The 12,230-nt window shown below is 36.9% G+C and overlaps 1 protein-coding gene across 1 annotated transcript; it reads right to left on the reverse strand.

Moving 5' to 3' along the window:
* Positions 1–9,653: 9,653 nt before the first annotated feature.
* LOC127555324 (olfactory receptor 51Q1-like) lies at positions 9,654–10,604 on the reverse strand. The gene has a single exon (XM_051987552.1). It carries the CDS (start codon positions 10,602–10,604, stop codon positions 9,654–9,656), a length of 951 nt encoding a protein of 316 aa, XP_051843512.1.
* Between the last annotated feature and the right edge of the window lie 1,626 nt (positions 10,605–12,230).

Here is a 12,230-nt window from a genome sequence, read left to right on the forward strand (position 1 = left end):
CATAAAGCCTTTGGACAGCTTTGAGTGTTAAGAAAATCATGTTTAGGTTGACCCAAATTTGCTTCATAGTATCACAGAATTTCAGTTAGAATCTGAGAAAACATTTAATAGCAACCACATCTGAATAGAAATTCCCTCTACAACCTCCTCAACAACTTGCTCCTCAAATTCCGATTGTATTTCCAGGAATTCATTACCATGTGAGGGAACCCATTTCACTTTTGAACAATTCTAAGTTTCCCCATTAAGTGAGACTAATTATGCTTCTTTGCAGCTTCATAATTCTGCATCCAAAAGTCAACCAGAAGTAATCTGTCCTCTCTTGACAGACCTGCAACTAACCATAGGAAGAAAACTACCCTGCACTTATCTAAGTCATTTTTTCTTCAGACTAAAAAGAAACAATATCTTCTATTTAACCCCACAGGAGATAGGGTTTTTTTTTTTTTGCCTCTTTGCCATAATTTTCCTGTTTTTGATATATTTTGGTTTTGATATTATTCCTACTTCCTAATTTAAATTCTTCCCTCTGAAATCAACTCACAGAAAGTCTACATAACAGTCATTGATATTTTGGAGGTACAGAGGAATCTCAGAAAGGTTGCATGATTAAGTGAACTTCTGTGGGACTTTGAACCCTAGTCAGGAAAAAGAAAATTTGTCCAAACTTTAGGAGGTTTGCTTAAGTGAATCAGAACTGATTCTTCCCTGTACAGTCTTACTGGACTAGAACTAAGGGAACACTCTCTAAAGAAATAAGAACTATCCTTCACCCTGAGGCATTAAAGGATTTGGACAAAAAGCTGGATTTAAAGTCAGAATGTCTGGGTTTAAATCTTGATTGTCATTTGTTAACTACCTGACCTTGGAAAAATCACTCAATGTCTTTGGAGTTCATGTAAAATAAGGGACTTGGGTCAAATAACCTCTAAGGAGTTGTTCAACTTTGAATCTATGATCCCATGATCCCATCATGATAAGTCCACCTCAATGACCATTACTCAGCATATTTTTCTACTCAAGGGAGCTGATTCAATGCCTTTAATCTGAATTGTGACTTATACTAATAGGAGAATAAAGGCTCTGACTTGTGTCTCTAATAGTAGAGATGTTTTACAATGAGCCATCTACATTATTTTCAGGCAGTTTTGTAAAGGAATATACATTATATTAGGATCAAATGACTTGGGTTTGAATCCTGGTTCTATTACCTTCTACATGCAAGTCACATCAATTTGGGTTTTATATACAGCTCCTTGTAAAATGAGGGTATTGGACTAAGTAATCTCTAATAGCTTTTTCTCATCAAAAATCCTTTAAGTTCCACAAATTTAATTGATGTCTACTTTGTGCTTTTTATGGGATATTTATACATTACCTCAAACTGACTCTATCCTTGGAAGGGAAGGAAAGGAAATAAAACTCAGTTTTAGCAGAAGAGTATAAGAATATATGTCAAAAAGAGATTTTTTGTTTTGTTTGTTTCCTGCAATGAAGATCATTAGAATTATTAAGGGTGAGTGACTAAATGAGATCTGGGTATCCTTTTTTTGTACCACAACACACCTGTCAGATTGGCTAAGATGACAGGAAAAAATAATGATGAATGTTGGAGGGGATGCGGGAAAACTGAGAAACTAATGCATTGTTGGTGGAGTTGTGAACGAATCCAACCATTCTGGAGAGCAATCTGGAATTATGCCCAAAAAATTATCAAACTGTGCATACTCTTTGATCCAGCAGTGTTTCTATTGGGCTTATATCCCAAAGAAATACTAAAGAAGGGAAAGGGACCTGTATGTGCCAAAATGTTTGTAACATCCCTATTTGTAGTGGCTAGAAACTGGAAAATGAATGGATGCCCATCAATTGGAGAATGGCTGGGTAAATTGTGGTATATGAATGTTATGGAATATTATTGTTCTGTAAGAAATGACCAGCAGGATGAATACAGAGAGGACTGGCGAGACTTACATGAACTGATGCTAAGTGAAATGAGCAGAACCAGGAGATCATTATACACTTCGACAACGATACTGTATGAGGACATATTTTGATGGAAGTGGATTTCTTTGACAAAGAGACCTAACTGAGTTTCAATTGATAAATGACGGACAAAAGCAGCTACACCCAAAGAAAGAACACTGGGAAACAAATGTGAACTATCTGAATTTTTGTTTTTCTTCCCGGGTTATTTATACCTTCTGAATCCAATTCTCCCTATGCAACAAGAGAACTGTTCGGTTCTGCAAACATATATTGTATCTAGGATATACTGCAACACATCCAACATATAAAGGACTGCTTGCCATCTAGGGGAGGGGGTGGAGGGAGGGAGGGGAAAAAATTGGAACAGAAACGAGTGCAAAGGATAATGTTGTAAAAAAAAAAAAAATTTACCCTGGCATGGATTCTGTCAATATAAAGTAATTATTAAATAAAAATTTAAAAAAAATTTTTTTTAATAACAGTAGAAAGTAAAACAGGAAAAATCACCCTACTGATGACCCAGCTCCTTTTAAGTGCATAATAGTCTCAAAGATTGAAAGTTGGAAGGCATTTTTGAATCTACTAATTCTCATTTTGCACATAAGCAAAATGAAATACTGAGATGTTAAATAACAATAAAAATAGCTAACATGTTTATAGCACTTTAAGATTCACAAAGCACTTTAAAATTGTTATTTGACTTTATCAGTACAAAAACCCTGGGAGATAGATGCTATTATTATTATTCTCATTTTATAGTTGAGGAAACAAAGACAGACAGAGTTTAAGTGATTGCCCAGTTACACAGCTAATAAGTTTCTAAAATAGATTTGAATCTAGGGCTTCCTGACTTCCTATCCACTATTCCATACTGCTTTGAAAATTGCTCATGTGTAGACATGGGAGGGGGTAGAAGTCCTATTTGAATGAGGTGTCTTTGGGAAGGATATTCCAAACCAAGAAGTTTTTGGCTCAGCAACTCTTATACAATTAAGCATTAAAGATATGGGTAAGCTTATATCAGAAGTATCTCCAAGGAAAACACAGAACCAATCTAAAAATATCACAGAGAATGGTCAAATAATGACTAGTTAACTGAAGAAAATAACAGAATTCATAGGAAAGGATACCTTGGAGAGTGTTTTCCTTTCCCTACCTTATCTCTCCCCTTGCTTTGCCTTTACCCTGCCCTTCTCCTGTCCTTGAAGATAATCCTATCATTGCCCAACAGCCATCTGTCTCTGATGGCCAGAGTGTGGGATGAGTCAGCCAAATGAGATGGCCCCTTTCTGATATTGACAAGCCTGTGCCTAGGAGCCTAGGCCATGGACCAGAGTCAAAGGTGCTACACCTAAAATATATTTTAAAAATATATAAAAATATGTGAAAGGTCTACCAAATAGGTAATCTTCCCTCCATCCCTCCTTAAACCTTCCATACTTTCTTGTTATCCTCTATTCCATAAAAGAAAATCCCCCCAAAAAATTCTATGCTTAATTTTTTTTTACACAAGTCCCTCAGAAAGTTGTTTCTACTTTAGGTTAAACTGACCCCTTAGGATTCTGCCACCATCATCTTATTGACTTGAAGTTGCTTTCTTTAAAGTCTAAAGTTTGTGAAGTCAAGAAAGAGATAATTATAAGTTCTCAGACACTAGATTTTATCTCTCATGGAGTTGGAAAAAGAAATGATTTTATTCCCCAAGTCTATCTCTTCTCTATTGTGTTCTCATTCCAATTAGAAAAGGACACATTGGGTATAAAACAGATTTTACTTAGATTATTCTCTTTCTTCCTTAAGGTTGAGTACTGGAATATGCCCCTGTAGGCATATTTTGAAAGTAGAAATAAGGGTAAGAAGGTCATCTAGCCCTCCAACCAAAGGGCACCTACACAGAAAGTCCCTGGATCTGGAATGACCAAGAGGCCAATCCTAGTTGGGTGGGTGGTAAGGTCTCTGTTCTTATAAATTCTCTGTCCTCCTTGACATTTATCTTATACGATCATAGGATTTTAGAACTAGAGGCAGGAGGAATCTCATAGGTCTATAAAGTATATTCCCTTCCTTTTAAAGATGAGGAAAATAAGATCATAAGTTCAAAGAACTTAAAGAATTCATGAAGGCAAACAGATCCAATCCCTTATATAAATCCCTTATATATCCAATCCCATTTTATAAAAGAGGAAACTGAGTCTTGAAAACTTAAATGATTTTCCTAGGGTCACACAGCTAAGTAAGTGGCTAAGGCAGAATTCAAACTTAGGTTTTCTCTTGATTCCAAGTCCAGTGTTTTATACACTGTGCTGAACCTTGGTCCACAAAGGTTCTGACTTAATTGACAGTTCAAATTTTAGTCCCTCATTTTAAATTCTTTTCACTGCATCTTATTGCATTTTTCTTGGAGTTCTATGTGAAATGAGGTGCTCAGTTCCCTAAGAGGTGGGGGAAAACTTGGGATTTTTGAAGATTGGCATCCTGCATCTCCTTTTCATCTCACAACCTAACCCTTATTGGATATCTCAGGGAATCAAGTTCTAAAGACAAGATCTAGAGTCAGTCATTTCATGAATTTCCCCAAAGTACTAGGAAGCATGTGGAGTATATGGGGGGGGGGGGGTTGGGAAGGAGAAGTCAGCTTCCCAGGATAGCTTGCCAGACATCCTGAAGCTACAGTAACAGAGGAGGTTGTAGTAGAGTTTAATTCCAGTTTAGGAGGCCACAAAAATCTAGTCCAAGGGGCCTAGAGGAGATGTTTCTGTGTTTGGAGGGAGATTAGGATTTGATGGGTACAGAATGAGCAGAGATGGGGAAATGGCTACAAAGGTGCAGGAAAGAGAGAATTTTTGTCATTGATGCCATAATCAATTGTTTGTATTTCCCTGTTTTGTTGTTTTTTGGGGGGAAGACATGAAGAATTTCCTGAGGTATGGGGAAGGAAGACATTGGTTGGCCAAAGAATAAGAGTGTGAGGAGAGAAGGAAGTGACTAAAATATAAACATTCAATGAGTTAGCACTCAAAAAAAATAATGTTTGAATGAATGATGAAGGAATTTCAGCCAGTCTGGAGGGAAACACTGAGGAAAGAGGAAAAGGAAGAGGAAGAATACTGGCAAGAGAAAGGCAGACAGTGGTTTCTATGCAAAGAAGATTGTGATGAGAGTGACTTGCTAAGTACTTGGTAATAGATACTCAGAATATAGTTTATGGAAAGTGTCATGTGCATATCAGCTCTTATAATTTTGAGGGATCTTTTGGGAAAGGTAAGAATATCTATGTCCATCTTTGATAGTGTTCAGTTTTAACAGAACAGAATGTCAGAAATCTGTTCCAACATCCTCCTTTTTAAAAGGAGAAATCAAAGGCTGAGTGATATTAGGGCACTCCTCCAAAGCCAGAAAATGAATCAGCAACAGAATAACACCTAGATTCTAGGTAACCCTAAGGCTGTGGCTTTTTCTATTAGGTACCTCTACCCTATAGTTATTTGGGCCTTTCAGAGGCCTAGCAAAAGGATATAGAGCAGAAATTTAGGCCTTCATAACTCCTCTTTCCTTTTCTGCAACTTATCAGCAGTCTCAGAGAATATGGGGATATAGGAAGGAAGAAAAAAGGGAAGATTTGAGAGAACAGAGGAAATTCAAAAAGTGCAAATCTTTCATAGAAGGATTTGAGTAAAACATAAAATCAGCCCATCCTTTGTCCCCATTATAGGCTACTGTCACTAGGAGTAGCCTCCTGCCCAGTAGAAATGACAATAATAGTCCCCAGTGCTATAGAAATTTAAATTTTACAATCAATTCATTGTAGAACTGAAACCTTTCACTCCTGCTTGACCAAAAAGGATATTGAAGCTCAGATACTTGAAGTGATTTTTTTTTTCTCAGATCATGCTGTTAATAAGTATCAGTCAGATCTCTTGCCTCAGTGTAACTACACCACATTGTCTCTTAGGGTCCTCAGGCTTAGACTGCCATGTCTAGCTTTTGGTTCTCTTTCACCTCTCCTGATTTTCCAGAGGTTGGAATGATTCTATCAAGTTAATGTTTGATTCCACTGCGATTTTACCATAGGAGCAAAACAGGTGTCATATGGTAACCCCTGAAATGCATCCCTGATGGTTCATCTCTGATTTATTTTAATGTAATTTTGGGGGGGTTCTCTCTTACTTTAAATGACTTATACAATACATTTTTAGGTGGAATTGGATAAAAAAAATTCTGGATAAATTAAGAGGAATCTGACCATATTATCCAGATTTGATTTGTTTTTTGTTTTTATTTTTGTTTTTGTTTTGTTTTTTTGCTAAAAACTAGTTTTTAAGCTTTTGCTTCTGATGAATCCAAATGGCAGTACATTATTTATTTACTTCACTTTTATATTTATATTTTCCAGGAAAAAATATTTTAAATTGTAAATAGTTAACACATAATTGTTTCATATGCTGATCTGTGACTGTGGGCAATGTCAATCTAAGATGAAGAGAGAGAAAAATAGTTTTGTTTAGTATTAAAAAAAAAAAAACAACAACAACGGATGAAGGGGAAGCTAGGTGGTACGCTGGATAATTCAAATCTGTCCACAGACACTTAACATTTCCTAGCCATGTGACCCTGCACAAATCACTTAACCTCAATTGTCTCAGAGGAAAAAAAAAACAAAAAACAAAAAACAGGCATCATTCTATCCTTTTTTCCTTCTCTAGAATTTTGCCCTCTCTCAAGTTTTATGATCACTTCCCTTGTCTTAACCTCATTTCCTGCTTAAATACTGTGCAATAGCCACTTAATGGTTCTCACTGTATCCATTCTGCTCCTCCAGTTCATGCTCAACATGTTGCCAGACCAGACTTCCTAAAAATCACTTCACTCATATCTCTCCTACTCCCAGAATTATTGAGAGTTCCCCATGCCTACAGCTCCCCTAATATTTATTCAGTATTAAAACCACAGGGTAACCTAGGTCTATATCACATATTTGTATTTTCCTTAGCTGCACCACCTCATCAATAGCTAGTTTCATCGTGGTCTCCTTCTCTCTGCTCCGTTATTTTAGACTCAGTCTTTCTTCTGCATCTTCTGCTTTTTCACTTTTAATGGATCCTATTTTCCCTCCTCAAATCCTAGCTATCCATCAGATACATCTCAGCTCTCCAGTAAAACGCTCTTCAGAAGACTCTGATGGAATCAATCCTATATAGCCCAATTCAGCCCACTGTTCCTTTTCTTACATTATTTGATTAATTAGTGTCTTGGCCTAGAGCTATTTCTTTGACCATTATGGGCAATTAATATATATGTTAAAATATGAATTGGATTGGATTGAACAGAAACGTGGTAGACTTCTAGGACAGAATGTGTATACATTGTTGAATATGGATTCCATTGTAGAGTTGAGTACCTGTTTGTTAGTTTTGTAACAAAGGAACATTGGAAATGATTAATGTAAAGATGAACATCATCCATAAAATGTGCTTTTAAAAAAGATAGAAATGCAATTAAGCTCTCAGGACCTCAGTTCCTCTATCCTCAACTTGGAGAAGATAATTGCTTGTAGTTTGAATTCATAATTATAGTGATCATTGAATGAGAACTGAAATGAAAATTATCTGCAAAGTTTGGGAAATAGGATGCACTTTGTCAACTCAAGATAATTTTATTGGGTTTTTTTGGTTTTCTTTCTGCTACTATTCTTGGCTCAGAGAGGATGGGAGTCTTGTCTAAGGTCACATAGTGAGACATGAAACATGGGGAACCAGATACCAGAATTTTCTGCCCAGTACTGGTTTTCTTCAAACAAAAAAATATGGCTTCAGCTGAAGCCTCTTCTGGTAGCCCCACTAGGGATTTTTCTCTGATTTTGATATTGTCAGTGAAGGAAACACATGCTCCCTAGTGGTTATATATTTGATTGCAGGCTGCTTCTATGACTGGGAAAGGAGGGGAAGGGGAGGAAGGGGAGAATAAAATAAGAAAAAGAGTAAAAGAGAAAGAATGGAGAGAAAAGTCAAAAAGCAAAGACAAACTGGGAGTAAGTAAATGATTTATTTATAAAACCTTTGTAAAGGATGTAGAAGTATGAAAATTGTTTACAGATGAGGAAACTAAGGATAGCAATTTTTCTAATAAGGAAAGGAGGATAATAAAAATTGAAATAACAGATGATAGGAAGCATTTTATGCTATACAAAGAACTTCAAATATGCATGAAATTAACTGTGTTGTAACATATATAATGTTACATCATTGCATTTACTAACAGTTATTCTATGAAAAAATCAACATAAATGTAATTATTCCCATTTAACACAGAAGGACATGAGAATCAGAAAGATAATGTGAATCGTCACATAGTTATTAAGTACAATTATGGCAAAAAATGTCAGTACCAGCATTCAAATTCAGGTTTTCTGGTTCCAAATCCACTTTTCATTATGTCAGGCTGAAAAAAGCTGCTTAACATTTTAATCCAAGCCCATCCATATGCAACTTTCCAGAAGCTTTGCCACTATTATTTTGTTGACTTCTGAGAAACCCATCTTGAGGAGAGTATTGACAAGTTGAAGCAAACTAATGGAAAGGTAAGCAGAAACTTAAGGAATGAGAGGTCATATTATACACAAAGACTGATTGATGACACCAGTTAAGCCAGGAAAAGAGAAAATTTAAGGATTGATGACACCAGTTAAGCCAGGAAAAGAGAAAATTTAAGGAGGTTATGGTAGCTATTTTAATGGCTCTGGCTTGCTGTTATACTAGGTCAGTTTGTGCCAACATAGAGAGAAACATATATGGGCTGGTGTCCATATCACAGCCAGAATAGTGGCTTTCTTAATCATGAAAATCACATATAATCAGTGTTAGAACTTGGTTTGCCTGGTCACAGGTGAGGAATAATGGGAAGATTTTTTTTTTCATTTTTATGTTTGTTTTTAGCCATGTCCAACTTTTTATGACCCCAGTTGGGGTTTTCTTGGCAAAAATACTGGAATGGTTTGCCATTTACTTCTCTGGCTCAATTTGCAGATGAGGAAACTGAGGCAAACAGAGTTAAGTGGCTTTCCCAGGATCACACAGTTGGTATCAGAGGCCAGATTTGAACCCAGGAAGATGATTCTTTCAATTTTAAACAATTAGAGCTTTCCAAAAAGGGAATGAATTATTTTGAAGTTAACATGTTTTCTACATCTGAAAGTTTATATGTGTAAATAATTACATGTTGAGGTTGTTGTAGAAGAGATTCAAGTTGGGTATGATTGAGATAATCTTCCATGCATCCTTACAACTCTATGGTTTTGTTTTTAGTTTATTTTATTTTAAACAATTCTATACTGCTCCTTTGAAGATTGTCCCTGGGACCTATTTTCCCTTCATGTATTGATTTCTTCTTTTTTCCTTCCAAACAGAGTTCCATCGTCTCTACTTAAACCCAAATGTTTTGTTGAGGAAATTCTCTTGCTCCAAGTTTTTTGGTATTCTTTGTTTGAGATTCTTTCAAATTTATCAATATCCTTTAAAAATGTGGGTCCTAGAATTGAACATATGTCTAGATGTGTCAGATTTTCATTAAATAATCTGACATAGAGATTGTTAAAACAATTATTTTGGCAATTTCTTTCTTTTCCTGGCCTGCTATTATTCTTGTGACTACAATATTTAACTCCATTCTTAATACACTTTCCTCCGAGATAGAAGTCGGAGTATACTCTGACGGATCTGCTTGGTCTTCACAGTATAGATGATGGGGTTCATCACAGGAGGTGACAGTAGGTAGACATTGGCCATCACCACATGAACCAATGGGGAGGCATGCCGAGCAAAGCGATGGACCATTGACAGTCCTATCATAGGTACATAGAGGACAAATACAGCCAGAATATGAGAAAGACAGTTATTGAAGGCTCGAAGGCGTTCAGCCCGAGAAGCAGCATGTAAGACACTGTGAAGGATCAGTACATAGGAGAAAACAATGAGGAGAGGGTCAAGCACATAGATAACTATGACTAGTCCAAAGCCATACCAGCTGTTGATTGTTGTGTCACCACAGACCAGGCGAATCATGTCCTGGTGGAGACAATAGGAGTGAGTGAGTCTGTGAGATTGGCAAAAAGGCAGCCGCTTGAGCAGGAAGAGAGGGGGCAAGACTGCCACAACACAGCGGATAATTATGGCCATCCCAATCCTGCTGACAACCGTGTCTGTGAGGATAGAAGCATAGTGGAGAGGACGGCAGATGGCAACATAGCGATCAAAGGCCATGGCCAGAAGTACTGAAGACTCCATGAAAGAAAAGCCATGGAGGAAGAAAAATTGGACAAAGCAGGCTTCCAAGCTGATCTTACGAGCATTGAACCAGAGGAGACGCATGACTGTGGGCAGTGTAGTGAGAGTCAGACCTAGGTCAGTTAGTGTCAACATAGAAAGAAACATGTACATGGGCTGGTGGAGTGAGGATTCTGTCCAAATGACGGCCAGGATGGAGGTGTTGCCCATCATAGAAATCATGTATAAGCAGAAAAATGGGATGGAGATCCAGATATGCAATTCCTCAAACCCTGGAATGCCAGTAAGGATGAAATAGAAGGGTTCTTCAGTGGTGTTAGTGATGGCTGGGATCATAGTTAAATGTAGCTCCAGGGTAGGTATCTCTCTACAAGGAAATAGATTACGTATCATTCTAAAGCAAAGTTTTCAGTTTACAAAATACAAAATTACAAAATAATATACTCCACATATTATAAGGCTTTGAGAAACATTCACTTATTTCTCTTTCTATCATTTCTTTTGTAACATCTGAGGGACACATCATCACAGAGAATCTGTGGAAAAGGACAGAGCTAGTAAATTAAGCTAAATACCTTATCATTGGATTCAGAGCATATCAGATATCTTGCCTCTTCATGAGACTCAAAAGCAAGGAGGATCACATAGTGACAAAACAGGAACATAAATGACAGTCTATATAGGACCTCATACTATGAAAAAGGAAGAGAGGAACAGGAGAGAAGGCTGTCAGAAGGAACTAAGGTGAAGATTTCTTATTATTTTTTTTTTTAATGTGAAGATAACAGGATGATTTTAGGGCAATAGGAAATTGACAACAGTATTGTAACTAAAGATACTTGAGAAAAGGAGTTACGGGGTAGCTAGGTAACAGAGTGGAGAGAAGACTGGTCAGTGTTAGGATAGAGCTGAGTTCAGATTCTGCCTGAGATACTAGGTGTGTGGCCTTGGACAAGTCTTCCAATGTCACAGCCTCAGTTTCCTCATCTGTAAAATGAAGATAATAGTACCTAACTCACAGGATTATTGGAGGCTTCAGTGAAATAACCCTAAATAAAACACTTAAAACACAGTGTAATGTAAATTAAATATTGTAAACAAAGATTCTTTCCTTTTGCCAAAGGTAATGTACTACAAGGGTAGAATATTGCCTACACAGAACCAAGTACTTTGCTTATTTCTTTTATTTTACTTTTTGTTACTTTTATTATAACAATAATATAACATCAAGGCTTATTGGAAAATTACTAGAGTTTTGTTGTAGTTGTTGCTGTACATTGTTGTGATTCTCACATTATATTTCTTTAGGAAATGGTGTTTAAAAGACACAAGCTGAATTAAACAACCAAACAAACAAACAAAGAATTATACAGAAGAGAAGGGGAAAAGCAGGAACCAAGCCAGGCAGAGAGAGAGAGAGAGAGCAGCTCTGGAAGCCAGAAATATGGGAGGAATTACAGATTAGCCATCTGTAAATAGGAATGTAGGCGATATAGAGAAGCAATGAGTTGTGCATATTGCCTTCCCTGCCTTGTTCTATTCATAGCATAGACAAAACAAAATCTATCTATGGAAGATCCAGCTAGTTGGATTGCTTTCTTCTTCTACATGCATATAAATGGGTAGGTATTTATGTAGATCCCAGAGGTCCCTTCCAACTCTGAAATTCTGTAAATCAATGATTTCTGAGTGACAAAAATGTAAGCAGTATGGTGAAATGTGGTACACTCTGACTCTAGAGTAAAAGGATCTTTATAGTGTCACTCTGCTACTGCTTAGTTATGTGACTTTGGGGAAAGGACTTAACCCACTGAAACATAGTTTTCTCAAGTACAAAATGAGGGAATTGGATAAAGGACTCTGGCCTCCCTTCCAGCTCTAGGTCTATGATCCTATGAGACTAAAAAAGAATGCTGAAGCTAACTCCACATCTACTCAGACAAATGGATCAGCCCCTGTACC

The sequence above is a fragment of the Antechinus flavipes genome, chromosome 3 (genome assembly GCF_016432865.1).
Source record: "Antechinus flavipes isolate AdamAnt ecotype Samford, QLD, Australia chromosome 3, AdamAnt_v2, whole genome shotgun sequence".
NCBI lineage: Eukaryota > Metazoa > Chordata > Mammalia > Dasyuromorphia > Dasyuridae > Antechinus > Antechinus flavipes.